This window comes from Squalius cephalus (assembly GCF_949319135.1).
Source record: "Squalius cephalus genome assembly, chromosome: 18".
NCBI classification, from domain to species: Eukaryota; Metazoa; Chordata; class Actinopteri; order Cypriniformes; family Leuciscidae; genus Squalius; species Squalius cephalus.
Window position 1 is genome coordinate 11,712,116 of NC_137139.1, and position 16,701 is coordinate 11,728,816.

At 36.0% G+C, this 16,701-nt stretch overlaps 1 protein-coding gene across 1 annotated transcript in view; it reads left to right on the top strand.

Moving 5' to 3' along the window:
* pkp1a (plakophilin 1a) overlaps window positions 1–15,985 on the top strand; it is a 42,518-nt gene extending 26,533 nt beyond the window's left edge. The window contains exons 11-14 of the mRNA XM_079848577.1: window positions 7,143–7,329; window positions 9,889–9,973; window positions 13,844–13,935; window positions 14,022–15,985. Of these exons, the coding sequence (XP_079704703.1) occupies window positions 7,143–7,329; window positions 9,889–9,973; window positions 13,844–13,935; window positions 14,022–14,025 (368 nt within the window). The 3' untranslated portion in view covers window positions 14,026–15,985. The remainder of the gene's footprint in view (window positions 1–7,142; window positions 7,330–9,888; window positions 9,974–13,843; window positions 13,936–14,021) is intronic.
* Window positions 15,986–16,701: the final 716 nt, after the last annotated feature.

The following is a 16,701-nucleotide window of genomic DNA, read 5'->3' on the forward strand; positions in this document are numbered from 1 at the left end:
AATAGGCAAATACTTAAAGGTCTATGACTGGATCATTATTTCAGTGATTATTATGTTTCTAGCATGTTATATGTTTGGCAACAGTTCTTCTAATCCTAACTGATGGAGTGTGTAGCTTTTCATTTCTTAAACAACCATGTAGGAAGACACATCATGGCCATATGCCATATTTACACATTTATAATTGGCACCTTAAATTCATTGAAAGTCTTTGGGATGTGCTGGAGGAGACTTTACAGAGTGCTGGACTCTTGCATTGTCAATGCCATCACAACATTTATTTCCATAAAGAGGTGCATGAATTTTTAGTCAAGATCTTTATTCAGAACTCTGTAAAGTCTCCTCCAGCACATATCAAGGACAGTTAACCCCCTGAGGTCAGCTATCGCGCCGGCGCGATAGGCTCGTTTTTTTCCGTATGAGTGCAAAAAAAAAATAATAAAAAAAAATAATAATTTTTATCTTATATGCTTGTGTTATACATCAATCGATCCTGTTTAGTGTGTATTGTTTTTGTGTATGCTCATAATAAAAACAAAGTGTTGTGCTTTTCGCCAAATAAAGAAAAATAAACATGATGCGAGTTCTGCCTACTCTCCGTCAGTGAAGTCAATTCTGAAACGCGTCCGAAAATGAACTGTAACTCAGCGAATACTCAGTCAAACAGGCATACAGTCACACAGGCATGAAGCTTGAATTCTCTTCTTTCAAATGAAGTAATTTTTATAAAAAACAAATATTCACAGTTTATATAATATGTATGTAAAGAGAGAGATGTCAGTCGTTCTCATCTCAGCTAATTAACCCTCTGAGGTCGGCAAACGCGCCGGCGCGTTTTGCTGGATTTTCTCCACATTGTAGCACTATAAACTTAAATTACTCCGTCATTTATGGTCATACAGAAAAAAGAAATATAAAAAAAGAATCTGTGATATTTCTACTTTTGTATGTGTCCACTTACAATCAAATCAAAACATTGTGCTTTTGTAAAATAAAGAAAATAAACAGGGTGTGCGTTCTGCCTCTCCGTCGCGGTGAACTTTTTTTTCTTGAGCATGTCTATAAACTGAAACAAAACTCAGCGAATACTTGTCACACATTTATGAGCCATACACCTTTATAAACATTTAAGTGTGTACTTTTAAATGATCGGGTTCAAAACGAAAACAAATATTTTCTGTTTAAGTAATTTGTATAAAACCAACAAGATGTCCAGCTTCTCAAACGCTTGCTCATTACAGTTAATTTGGCCACGCCCACTCGCGCAAAAGATATTCACATGCAAATCTCCACATGGAACGCGAACGCGCTCGTTACCTCAACAACAAAACACCAAAACACTTCACTTCACTTTTCGTCGAGTTTGAAAGACGCGCCTGAGCTTACATTGGATTTAGGCTACCTCAGAAGAAGAACGCAATTTGAAGTCAAGAAAGATTTAAGGTAAGAAATTATTACATGTTTGTTATTGTTGCATAAATGTCACATTGCAGTTGAACTGTTGCTAGATATATGGGGAATATTATAATATTTAGACCCGTGTTTACTGTTAGGCCTACTGTGTTTGTGGATATCTGGTCAAACGTAGATATGTATATGGTAACCATAATGTTTTATATTTGAGCGCGATCGCGTTTGAATGTATCAGATTTTGCAGCGCGATCGCGTTTGAATGTATCATTTGAAAATTTGAAAAGCAAAACACACCAAACGGCTTCATGTTTTTACTATTATCTCATTTCATATCATCATAACGAATGGAAACATTTAAAGTAACATGATAATCAATATATTTTTCTCTAGCTTGGTTGTTACTGAAATATTTTGGAAGATTTATACTGCTATCTATTGTTATTATTATTTTACCCAGCACTGCGCATAGCCTATGCCTACAAGGCACAACAAACCTGGTGTTCATTATTTTATATATTGTTGGAAACATTTGTGTGTGTGTGTGTGTGTGTGTGTGTGTGTGTGTGTGTGTGTGTGTGTGTGTGTGTATTCTGTGAATTTTAAAAAGCAATTTTAACCAGAAAAATCTAATATTTATTTCCAAAATCGTGCAGGCCTTTCTCTTGATATCAGTATGTTCACTTTTTTTTCAGGGCCCAGATGCCACTGAGTCCTGCCGACTTCAACATTCACATGAGTCTCTGGAACATGAACATGGTAAAGTGAAAATAAAACACCTTGGAAATGAAAGGTACAATGTTTTTAGGAATGGCACAAAGGTCTCTGTCTTTCAATAAGTGCTTTTTTGCCATTTGTTGTGTCTATTTGGATTATGTTGTGTAAATAAATCCAAACAATTTAAAAGCCATTCTTTTTTAAATCTCCTCATTTACAGTATTGTGCAAGGTTGCTCAGAATTAAAGGGGCCTGATAGCTCCTAATAGGGCCGTTAGGGGAGGTTCTTTGTCTTTCTCAGGTGAGAAAAACCATACATATTAATGAGTTCTCGCATAAGGCTTATTCACACAAAACACGTCGTAAAATTTTTAAATCAATATATTGTCTTCTCTGAATGAGCAGTCAGGGTGATTTTCACATAGTTTTGCAGCAAATATTCTAGGCTACGTCATACAATTTTCAAAAGTCTTGTGAAGAAATAATCAGTAGGGGTTTCATGGCCTTATTTCAGTGAGAATTTTTTTTTGTATTTTCACAAACCACGCATAAATGTCATTATCTCAAAACTACAAACTTTTACATACATGCTGTTGATATATTATTGTAGCAGAGTTTGTGCTGAATACAGTGTAATTAGACTTTAGCCATGAAAATGTCACAAGTAACAGAAATAACCAGAAATGTCAGAGCATGTCAGAACACCTCCAGGGCCCAGAAAACACCTCAGACCTCAGAGGGTTAAGTTTTAATGTGACTCCGCCTACAGAGACCGCGCTATTCAAACGCAAATGTGTGGCGATCCATACAAACCTGTGAAACGCCCACATCCGCTGGATAAAAGGCCGGTGAAACACTGGATGCGTGGCGTAAGCGTCTCAGCTGCGTGGCGTGTCCGTTTTTATTTCGGCTCCCATCCATGTTAACAGTTTAGAGTTTGCACACTGCCTGTGTGAGATTCGCGTCTCAGGCGCGGCACGAGCCGCGTGGAAAACGCGTGCATTCTAGAAATAGAACCGACGCCTATTTTTCACGCGACACGCAAGCGTCTTGGAAGCGTTTCCATGCAAAATTGAATAGGAAAATCTGTTTATTTGTCATTTTGACACGAATACATATTAATAAATGTCCTTTTGATGTTTAAAAGTGTCTAGGTTTTGACATAAATGCAAATATAAATGTAATTTTACAAAATATGATCGATTTTCAAATACTGCTGTATTGAATGAACAGCTTTTAGCAAACTCTATTGCTATACTGAGATGAGGAATATATACTGTATGTGTTTTGTCAAAAATAAAGTCATCAACTAACTAATGAATCCTTTACTTTGAAATACGTATGATAAAATGTATACTTTAGTTTTGAAAGACGTTGACTAGTTTTGAAAAGATTATAAAGTATGTATGTGCATGCATATATATGTGTGTGTGTGTGTATATATGAAGAGTTCAGATGCAAAAGCCTCTAAATGCCATCTGAAATTTTCTCCTAGAATGATCATTTTTATGAAGCTTGTATATTTAAGTTAGCTATAGGTGACACACCTGAATGAATGGCTCATTAAGTATGCAGGGACGTAGTCTCACTAGGTGTGAACTACTAAATATGCATGATGCTGTTGGAGCGTTTACGCCCCATCCGCATATTGGCTTTCCAAACTAAAAGTGTTTCACAAAACTAAAATCAATGTATCGTTTTTTTGTGAATGATTAGGCAGGATGATTTTCATATCATTTTGAAGAAAAAACACTAGGCGATGAAATCCATTAGTCAAAAGTCTTATTGCCACATATTTAGTATGTGTTTTGTGGCCTTATTTCAGAAACTTTAATTTTTAGTTTTTTCGATAACCATGCATAAGCATTATTCTCTCAAAAATGAAAACATGTACATACATGTGGCTCACATATTATGGAAGTCCTGTTTGTGCTATATAGAGTGAATTTACACCTTTGCCATTAATATGTTTATAAGCAACTGAAAAAAGCACAAATGTAAGGGCATGTCAGAACATCTCAAGGACCCCAAAAACACCCCAGACCCCAGAGGGTTAAAACAAGTCATGCTGGTGTGATATTGCTTTATTGCAAAATTGTGATTTATATTCTGTATGCAAGACATTTACAAGTAATTCATACTGAGCCCAGTTACCTAAAACATATGACATGTTAGTGTGATATTCCTTTTTTAAATACAAGCAATATAGGGGTAATTCATATCAAGGCCAGTTATTTACTATATGTTTTCTTCCTCTAATGGAAAAAAAGCCAAAGCATCAAACTTGCACGTCACTAAAGGGGTCATAGAATGAGAATTCAAATGTTCCTTGATCCTTTGACAAAATGGATAAAAATACCCTGAAAGTTTCAAAACTCAAAACTTTCTTGTTATTCCAAAAACTGCTTTTATTGAAACCAAGGCCAGCAAATGACAGGATCTAAAAAGTGGAGACTTGTGACGTCACACTTCAGCTTTGGCCCCGCCCACTGGAGCGTTAGTGAACAGTGACATCAAAACGAGAAAAGATCGATACAGGATACCATTACCTTCCAAACGATCCTAATGCTAGGATAGTGTTTTTTTTTCCCCCAACAATGTGAATGTCTCAGCAGAGCATTATTTGTTTGTATTCTGTGTATTTCACTGTGGATTAATTGGTAAATTTTGGCAGAGGCTTTGCAAACAGACTTTTACGATATGGATCTGCCAGAAAATAATATGAAAATAATCTTATTTAAACTGTGATTAAATTATATAAAGAAAGCGATCAAAGAACGCTCCCTTTCCAATTGCCCAAGCTGTCAATCAAACAGCGCAAGTTTATCTGGACACTTGCCAAAACTCGTTGAAATCAGTCATCACAAAATCATGACGCTGTTACAATGTACAGTACAACGAAGCTCTTACTGTATTTACATTGTGTTTGCATTGTTATTTGGTGAAAGCCAGAGGTGTAATTTCATACACGATCAACAGACTGTCCGTCATCTGCTCAATGCTCATCACTGCAACCTTTCATGTGATGGGAATAGATCATTATGATCAATACTTTTCACGATTACTTAATCTTGATAACTGTTATAGTAAAAACGTAGCAAAAGTTTTAGAGAGAGTTCCACATGTAATACTAGCTATTTCATATGCAAACATGCCAGCCAATCACAGCAGTGGGCGTTTACACTGAAGTCTCACAGCAGACACGCCCCTTCAAACAGAGCGTTCAAAGCAGAGGCTAAAATTAGGCTTGGAAAAATGCCATATTTTTATAAATTATGACAATTTTTGATGTTAAAATCATACTAACATTATAAGGGCACCCCAGGAAACATTATAAAATAATAAAATAATCCAGTCTTTGACCCCTTAAAGGGGTGGTAAAACACCTTTTTTTGAAGGCTTGATTGTGTTTACATGCAACTAACCCTCAACCAAACCCTAACCCTATAGTAAGTACATGTAGTAGGTAATTAATATGACTCAGTACTTAAATATGGGATGCACTGTAACGTGTTCATGCTTTGTTTTAAAAAATTTGCATTATTTTTCACATATTTAACCATTATTCTACACTGCTCTGTCCCTCCTTGTAAAAACGGTCGGATGATTTCCGGGTTCTATGAAGGCCCCCCCCCCCCCCCTCAAAAATACGCAATGGGCTCAGATTGGTTAGCTGGCCCAGTGTGTTGTGATTCGCTAACCACCAAGTGCACATTGTTCGGAAACGTCACGCCCCTTACCCTTACCGGTAGTTTGTGCTTCGGTGTATTATAAACAATGGCATCAATATTGGCATACCAATTTGACCAATGTTAGTGGAGAGGATCGAGCAGAACCTGTTCAAGAACGGCCGTTTCAGAATGGTATGTTTTATTTATTTTTTTATTTTTTTAAGACTGCAGATCTATTGTGATCGCTACTGACTATATGGCACTGTTATTTTTTTATTTTTAGAACGATTGTAGCCAAATATCTGTCGCCAGAACTATTAACCCAATACGAACACTAAACATTGGCTTTACAACAGTAGCCAAATCAAACACAAAACCATGTTTAGCATGCCTGTAGATAAACAAGCATGTAGATAAGCTATAAAGCTATAATCAAAGAATAATTTACACTGATCACATAAACGACAAAAAACACAAACATTCCAAGTTCGCTGCGCTGGTTATTCAAACAGAAGTTTGTATGTGTTTGTCGGATAAGTATGAATTAGCATTTAACAAACTGGTTTGTGGAGCCAAACAGCGTTGTCCTTCGTTTACTTCCTTTACTTTCCTTACAGGAAAACACATCAATGAAAAAATCATACTTACAGGTTGTGGCTCGTAAAGAACAGCTTCTGTTTTTAAAGTTGGAACTGCTCCATCTTTTAGGACAAGCCGTTGTGTGAATCCTGCATTGAACTCGCGTGGATTGAGGAAGCTTTCCTCTGGAAAATGTGCAGCACAGATAGCGACATTTGGATTATAATTATGAGGGACCGAGTTAAAAAAAAAAATGTTACCATTGCTCCCTAACTCCACCGTCCTTAGGAAGACTGAACAAAGTGGACCTGCAATCTGAGTGAAAATAACAGCGTTTCGACGGCATGGGGGCAACGACACTCTACTACCACAACAACTCTTCTCCAAAGCAACATAAAATGGCCTTGCCCCCTTTATTTATTGTGTTCCCAATGGATGGGTTTATGTAAATGTTGGGGTTAGTGATGTCACTAACCCTGGAGGAATGTCTTGTAGTCCCTACCGGCCGTTTGCTGTAGTCCTTAGAAATTGATTTCTTTAAAAGCAAATATCTCCCTTTGTATTTAACTTTGAGCGTTGTAACTTTGGAGATGTTGTTTATGCTCAAACAGCAACATTACACACTAGCTAAAGTTAAAAACGTGAAATCACATTCAACCACCCCTTTAAGTAACGTACAGACTGCAGGATTATTTTGCACAGTACACTGTACTGCACTTGCAGCATTAACATTGCTAACGTTCATGTTGTTGTTTTCAACCACAGCCAAGGATGTTCTTCCCAAAGTCAGCTCTGTGGTCTCGAATGTGACCCGGAAAATGGTTGAATCGGACAGCACCATTGCTACAGCGTGCCGCGTGATGCACACACTCATGCTGGCAGAGCCTGATATTGGGAAGAAGATTTTGAACACAAAACTCATCGACTCCCTGAGCATGCTGAGTTCAAATGTGTAAGTGTGTCCAAAGGAAAATGCATGTATGACAGTGAAGGGATGGCATTAGCAAGCTACTGGTTGGAGTTTTAGGAGGACAGAAATGATAAATGACTCTATGACATTCACCAATGGATGACAGGTACTCTATAAGAATTTGATGTGTATTAGCGGATAGCCTTCTGAGTATGGAAGTAAAATAATGTCAAATGTTTTTGAAATAAAAAAGCCTGTTGAATTGCACTACTTGAAAAAAAGAGGCATTGCATTAACCATGCTTGCATTTTAATTCATTGTATTTTTAGGGCTTGCATTTTTATTTTTATATTGCATTTTAATGCATTTTATGCATTTATATATTTAAGAATTCAATAATTCAAAAATATTTATATTTAAAAATTAAATAATCCATATTCACCTTTCATATTTCACTTACAAAATATTCAAACTGTTTAAAAATACAACCTATAATATTCAACAGGCAATTTTCGGTCCATTTTATTTTGCTTTGCAAATTCGCTTCCACAAATTCAGTGGTTCAAATTCGACAGTAAATTCAAAGGAACTGCAGGAAAAGCAGTAGATTACCGAGCATACTCTCAATCTGCTGTCAACCTCACCAGCAGGTGGTGCAAAAGTGCGTGTTGTTGACGAAGACAGAGCAACACTTAGAGCAAGCCATTCATTCATAAAATGAAAATGATTATCTGTGTCATTATATATGCGGAAAAGATGATAAAGACACAAAAGCTGTGTTTATGTTTCATTCAATAACTTTATTGTTACTTTCCCTGTGTAGCCTAGGCCTACATGTCATCAGCTTTCTCTATGAACGGGATTATAATCGGTTTCCCTCAATACCTCATACTCAAGGATTCCCCTTCCGTCGGGACAAAACGCTTAACGTAGCTTATGGACTAATACAGTGATATGAAAGACCAAACTCGCTCCTTATTGGGGATGTAGACTGTAGGCTACTATATAGGCTAGATGGACTAAGAATATGAACGTAACGCGCAAAGTTTCATGCAGAGCGTTTCGTGATATACTGGCATAAAATCAACACTTGATCAATAGCCTACTAACACTTTCTCTTCTCTTTTCTCTCTCTCTCTCTCTCTCTCTAGATTTATATATATATATATATATATATATATATATATATATATAGTATAGTATAGTATAGTAGGCTATGCCTACGTGTATTGCATTAGCTTAAACTGGGAAGAGTTATAGCACTTGCATATTGTTGTCCTCCTATTGTTAGTTTAAATGTAAATCGCTTTGGATAAAAGCGTCTGCTAAATAAATGACTAAATGTAGCCTAATAAATGTAAAATTGGCTTGACATTGGACATTCGCACATTTAGGGACCGTCTCAAAAGTTGCATACAACATTGGCATACACGTTTCTAACTTCAATAGCAAACTTTAATTTATTTGAATAAATATCAAAAATCCAAAGGGTGCACATTATGCCTGACACTACATGAACACTTTACAGTTGGTTTTATGACTGTAAGTCGTTCTATTCAAATGCTATTGAAGTTAGAAACGTGTATACCAAAGTTGTATACACTTTAGAGACGGTCTCTAAATGTGCGAATGTCCAACGTCAAGCCAACTTTATGCCAATGTATCACTGGGAAACGCTCAGCATTAAACTTTGCGCGTTATTCTGAGTCCATCTGCTTGCCTGCGAGTTTGGTATTTTATATCACTGTAATTAGTCCATTAAGCTGCGTTAAGCGTTTTATATGTCCAGCAGGGGAATCCTGAAATATTGAGGGAAACCCTAATAGCTTGCATGCAGCACATCGCCACAATATAAAGTTAAGGCCACTAAACAACCAAGAGAAATATACGTCAACCTCAAAAATGTAACATTGGATCTGTATATCCGCATCGGGGAATAACATTATAATCTCGTTCATGGTAGAGAAAGATGCATGTAGGCTACACAGGGAAAGTAACCGTGAAGACACTGAATTTAACATAAAACCGCCGTCATAATAATCACAAATACACTTACATTGCTATAAATGAGTTTTATGAATGAATGGCTTGCTCTGTTGCTGGTCTTCAACAACACGCGCTTTTGCACCCCCTGCTGGTGAGGTCGACTAACAGCAGATGAAGAGTATGCTCGGTAATCTACTGCTTTTCCTGCAGTTCCTTTGAATTTACTGTCGAATTTGAACCACTGAATTTGTGGAAGCGAATTTGCAAAGCGAAATAAAATGGACCGAAAATTGCCTGTTGAATATTATAGGTTGTATTTTTAAACAGTTTGAATATTTTGTAAGTGAAATATGAAAGGTGAATATGGGTTATTGAATTTTAATAATGAATATGTGTTTGAAATGTTTTTAATTGAAATATTCACAGCTTAAATATTCAACCATGTTGAATTTCAGCCCATAAAAATGCAAGCCCTAAAAATACAATGCATTAAAATGCAAGCATGGTTAATGCAATGCCTATTTTTTTTCAAGTAGTGCAATTCAACAGGCTTTTTGTTTCAAAAACATTTGACATTATTTTACTTCCATATCTGAGTTTCTCTCTTGCCTGCAGAAATTTCGACACAGCCAGAAAAGATGCTGGAGTTCTTCTCTGGATTTTGTGGGCAGAAAAAGACTTCCAGAAAGAGCTGAAAAAGGTAAGACCGTCCCAACTCAAACTGCTCAGAGGAGGTAAAGCAGTGTATATGCAATGTGCTATACATGTTAATTCCTTATAATAATTATAATTATAAGACATTATAATAAAAAGCACAAATGCATATATTATACATATGTTATTTAATTTAATTATTATGTTTTAATTGTTTTATTTATTCTTTGCCTAATTAATCTGACCATTATTAGTGATTTTTTAAAAATTATTATTTATTGGTATTATTAAATTATTGGATATTTAATCGTGCTCATTTCAACAATCAACAACAAAAAAACAACACATGAATCATAAAGTGTATATACAGTAAATTATAAAGTATTAATGCATTATGGCATGTGTTTTATTTGTAAAGCAATCAAAATAAGTAAGATATATTTATGAATATTTTGAATATTTACTATGTAGAAATTACATAGTAATGTTTTGAAGTAATTGCACAGAATTATTCGAATATTTACAGTAGACGTTGTATTATGAGTGGAGGCAGGTTTAAATTTATTGACACCAATGAAGGGGAAACCCGAAAACATCACTTCCTCTTCCATTGGCCTCTAAATAAATATAGGAGTATGAGTACAAAACCAGATACTTGGTTAATTTTGAATAGAGAGTGATTGAAAAGAAAATGAAAGCAATATCTGGTTAAAAGAAAAGAGGGTGTGGAAGGGTGTGTACACACATGTGGCGCACACTTTTTTTTTTTTTTTTTTTTTCTGCTTTGAGGTAAAAAAAAAAATCCCCAGGTTTTGCTCCATATCTCTGTCTGCATGCTGGTTTACACATCAAATAAAACTCTCACTGGCTTGCACACACACACACACACACACACACACACACACACACACACACACACACACACACACACACACTCTTCCAGGCCCTGACTTGTACTCCACCCAACCCTTGAAGAGGTTGATGGGGGTAAGAGAGGAATCCAGGGAGACGAGTTCATTCTCTGCCTGTTGGTTTCGAAGGGCATAGGTAGGGCAAAATACTATTCTAGTTAATTGTGGGAAAATACTTTATATTCTTTAAAATATATTTATATTAACTGATTTCTATCATTGCAATACAGGTAATTACAAACCATCTGTGCTCTTCGAGTGGTTTACATTATGGACATTTATGCATGTACATTAATTTACTAAAAATAAAACTAACATAATTGGACAGGCTCAGTTAATTGTTTTTCGTGAATAAGAATGTGTGCAAAGCATTGTGGGTAATTGGAGGACACAAAGGAGACACTTGATGCATCCTATAAAATGGGCCGAATGAAGGATGCAAAACAAAGGCTGTCTTCAAAAGATCCTTCCAGTTATGCAACAGTCGGGTTCCGAAAGTAAAAGCTTCTCCATAGAGATTTTTAATGGTAACTTATAAACTTTCAAAGATAGCCTTACCATGAGCTACAAGGTTGTTAATCGATGTTGTTTGCGTCTGTTGACCGACAGCCCACATTATTTTTTTATTTATTTAAGTTTTATATAATCAACATTTGTAAATGAGTAGTTTTATATATCTCCATTGTTTTTAAATTGATTATGCTGTTCGCAATGCATCATGGGATTGTAGTTATTTTCCTCACTAAAGCCGTCACACAGTCTTGTACCTTTGTATTTGTGTCCGATTTTCAAATATTGTTTTGCTTCAAATCAAATTTTGTAGTGTTGTGATTCACCTCTGTTACGAACTGCTCTGACAGTAATCCACAAATGACTGGCAAAGGGTCAAACCACAGGATTTATAATCCAGCGAACAACAGAGTCCAAGACATAATCAAACAGGGAAAGCCAGGAAACAAGTAGCGATGGCAATTTCAATTTTACAGTTTATACAGTTTTATACATTTGTAGACGTTTTAATCAGACATTAGTATAATTAAAATGAATAATGGTTGCTAATAGTCTCTTACTGGCCTGTTTAGTTGAGCCATTCATAGAACAAACAAAACAAACCCTGACAATTGATTTAAAGAACATATAGACACTTGATAATCTTATTAGATGATTAGATAATTGCATTTGAAAGATTTAACTTTCAACAAAAAATTTGCAATAGATTTGTAAAAGGTGTTTTTATGCATGTTTGGCCCGGGGTTTTGTTGCATTTCCACTGTTCTGACCACTAGGGGTCACCGCGGAGACGGGTGTCGGATTGTTTCGAAGCCGGCACATTTGCTTCAACTGTTTCAGTGTTCCACGAAGCCTCGATCTGAACACCACTAGAAACAAGGCAGAAAATCAAAATCGTAACACATGAAAACCAGGGAGCGCGCACTCATTAATGCAGTGCAATGCAGACTTTGCAAAGAGTGAGTGAAAACACAGGGCTTATATAGGAAGAGCTTAAAGGGTAACTCTCGCCAGAATGCAACCTAGGCTCTTTTTGTTAATCTACCCGAGGCAAACTTTCGTTTAAAAGCATAATTAGAGTGGAAACGCCACTTTTAAGTTTGACCGTATTTTCGTTTTAGGTTAAATGCCATGTGAATGGGAGTGAATGGGGCACTTTTATGATAGCATCAAAAATTGCTATTTTTAAAACACTAAGAAGGCTCGACACAACATGAAACTTTGCTCGAAGTATCACCAGAGGCTCTACACATGAACTCGAGTATTGAGAACATTATTTGTGTACACAGAGTTTACTAAAAAGAAAGATTTTGAACAACTCACTGTAGCTGTGTCCGCCGGCATTTTGACAGTCAAAAATAGTCGATCTCCGAATGTGAATGAACCGACTCTGAATTTTAGTATTGTTTCTTATATGAGGATCCTTTTTCAAATACAAGGTCGATATTAATTTTCACTAACGACAAAACAACAAATTATCCGTGAATTTATATTGAACTAAGCTTTAAGAGCTTTCCATCTTTACTCTCCTTCCTGTTACGGAGATCGACTATTTTTGACTGTCAAAATGCCGGCGGACGGAAACACAGTGAGTTGTTCAAAGTCTTTCTTTTTAGTAAACTCTTTGTACACAAACAAAGTTCTCAATGCTGGAGTTCATGTGTAGAGCCCCTGGTGATACTTCGAGCAAAGTTTCATGTTGTGTCGAGCCTTCTTAGTGTTTTAAAAATAGCGATTTTTGATGCTATCATAAAAGTGCCCCATTCAAAAGGCATTTTAAACTAAAACGAAAATACGGTGAAACTTAAAAGTGGCGTTTCCATTCTAATTATGCTTTTAAACGAAAGTTTGCCTAGAGTAGAATAACAAAAAGACCCTAGGTTGCATTCTGGCGAGAGTTACCCTTTAACAGGATAATGATACACAGCTGGAAGTTATCAAACAATAATGAGTCCAGGCAATGGGTTATGGGAATTGGAGTTCATGATGGGAAAGCAAGGGAGTCTGGTGGAGATCATGGCCACTCCAGCTGGTGGATGCAACAACCTCGTAGCTGGTTGAGTTGGTTCATTGCTTAAAACGCTTTAACAAAGACTTTTCTTTAGATGGTCTTTTGAAGAATCTCAATTGGAGGAATTTTCTTAGCAAATAGAAATACATTTGATTGATTGATTGATTAATTAGTCAGCAAGCCGTTAATGAATCTCTTGTTTTTGACCCACTGACAGCACTATTGTAAAGTCTGTATGTAGTTGTCCATCAGCCAGCCCATAGTGACAGGTTGAGTTCCACGATGGCTGACTTCAGCATAACTGCCATGAAGAGCTCAGACAGGCATGTGTGAACACGTGATCATGAAGCAGTGATTCACTGCAGAACCACGACATGCATTTGCTTCTGAGAGCTTTCACACTGTTAATTGTGATGGACTTGTGTGTCATTTTGAAAGGACGACGACGCTCCATTTATAGTTTTGACCTTTCGTTCTTTTGCAGCAAGGGATGGTCAAGGACACGTTTATAAATGTCGTCACTGCTACGGCGCACAAGGCGGCAACAGACACGAAAGGAAAAAGAAAAATGTGCAGGTAAGTTTTATTTTATTTTAGTGCTTTGATTCTGACACCTTTTTATACTCTTTCTTTAATTTGATTTTTCAATTTGGGTTTTGCAGTTGAGGTCTCCAGGAAGCCACAGAGAGAGTAACTGGATTTGGGAAAGGTTTCCAGCCAAAATGTATTGCAAGGCTTTATGGGTATAGATTTAAAGGGAAAGACGCCACACCATGTCTCTCCAAACCCAGATGATATTCTTCTGTGGAACTAGAGGCCTGTCAAGTGGCAAAATTGCACAAGGACCCATAAAATGACCATAAAAGTGTCTTTATGACTCGTGCGCTGTGTTCCAGGTGCTTTGTGTGAGGAACACACTGAAAATGAAAGGGATAGTTCACCCAAAAATGAACATTCTCTCATCGTTTACTCAACCTTATGATGTTCCAAACATTTATGACTATTATGATATTTTGAAGTATGTTGGAAACCAAACAGTTTTGGTTCCCATTGATTTCCATTGTAATTTTTTTTGTTCATAAAATGGAAGTCAATCAGAACCAAAACCACAGAAAAAAAATAGAAAGTGGTAAATAGTAAATCTCTTTAAGTTTTTCTCTGAAAATCATTTTCAAGTCTTTTCAATGAAGCAGTTCACAAAACTGCTCAGATTCATTCATTCGTGAATTTGGAATTTAGCTTGCGAGTTATATGGACTTTTTATTTTTGTATGATGTTTTTCTAGAATTTTTGAGCTAGGCATCCCCAAACTGTGTAATTAATCTCATTCCATGATGAAATGAGTGGATGGTGTTTCATCTAGTCGCTCTCTGCACTGCTAGTACAGGCCCGTTTAGTGCCTAATACACAGATGTGCACTTTTACCATGGGAAACAGTTCTTACACTTAGGCTTGACAGACTTACACTACTGGTCCTGCAGAGTAATGATTCTTCTCTTCTTCTTATGCTGCTTTCCTTCTCCTCCTGTGTTGTATATACAAAAAATGCTGGGGATATCGGTAAAGGAAACAATATTTTAATGCAATATTTTACAACATTATACAGTACACACTGGTTGAATCTTTTGCATTTTTTTGCAATGATGCCTGAATAGTTGTTAGAATCGTAATATGCTTTTATATTGTTAAAACCTTCTGAACCTTCTAAAAGTTGTTCTGAGGTAGGGTTAGGAATTATATGGAAGCTTGTTTTCACCACAGAATAAACATTTTTAAAAGATAATTGCGAATCTCACAATTCTGACTTTTTTTTTATCTCGCAATTGCAAGAAATAGTCAGAATTGTAAGATATATACTCGAGTTATTTCGAGTCCAATTCTGAGTAAAAAAAAAAAAAGTTTATATCACAATTCTGATTTTAGAACTGAGAATTGCGACTTTGTCACAATTATGAGAAAAAAAATTACAAATTCTGAGATTAAAAGTCGCAATTACCTTTTTTATTTTTTATTGCATGGCAGAAACAAGCTTCCATAGTATGAAAACTAGCACATTTAAAAAAAACAATAAAAAAAAAACACTTTCACTTCCCAACGGAACGTGACCAACCTTCAACGTTGAAATGAAGTCAGATGTTGGTTTAATAGAAATAAAAAAAAGCATGTTTTACACTGTGTCCTAACCTATGGAAGCTTGTTTCCGCCACAGAATAAAACATTTTAAAAGATAATTGCGACATTTTATCTCACAATTGCAAGTTTACATCTCGCAATTCTGACTTTATTTAAAATATTGAAATATTTCCAGATATATTTTGATTCCATACCTTTTTTAAAGCCAAACTTGCCTTTTTGATTGCTATTTGCTTAATGTGTGTGATAGTGTATTTTGTGAATATTATTTTTATTTGACTTTAGTTTAGCTAGATTGTGATTTTCTTTTTTTTCTTTTTTCTCTGCTTATGGGAAAATGTCTAGATAATTTTATCATGTTGTCAAAAAAATAATATTTTTGTAATAAAATATTAAATATGGCTGTGTAAAATGACATTTGGCATCTGCATGACCAAAAATGTACATTTTAATCTTGCATAAAACCTGTATTTCTGAAATAAAAGTGCAATCCAAAAAGAAACGTTTTATGTTAAGGTATGTTTCCTTTTTTAACTGTATGTTACACATAAATTTGCTGAAATCATGACATTTATAGTTTGGCAATAAATTGTCAATTATTTAAAGTACAAGCAAATTCTGTCAAAGGAATTATGGGTAACATTTTATAACATGTATACAGTAATATGATGAGCCTTGGGTTCCCAACACCCGGTCGCCGGTTTGTAGTTTGTCTCTCTTCAGGATCACTGTTGGTAAATTCTCACCACTGCTGGCCTGGAGAAACACCACAAGTCTTGCCTTTTCAGAGACACTCTGACCCAATCGCCTTGCCATAACAATCGGCCCTTGTCAAAGTCGCTCAGATCTTTATTCCTGCCCATTTCTCCTGCATTCAACACGTTTATTACGGGAACTCAACGATATTTTCTTCACCTGTGACGAGGAAAAAAACCTCTCATCCAGTTTTCACCTCGAATCAATCATGAGAAATGTCGGTTTACTGTGTATGATTTCAATTCCTTTTTGGGATTTTACAAAAACACAGCTGGCATCAACAGCCGTTAAACCTCAAACATATGTCTTTATTATAGAGACAGATTATGGAATGTCATCAGAAAGCAGACTTCTGAAGAAAGCAATTGTATTTATTAGTCACATTTAGTATGTTTACTCGTCTCCACCCTACACTAGAAACGACGGGCTGTGAGCCAGGAGATGTTTTATGAC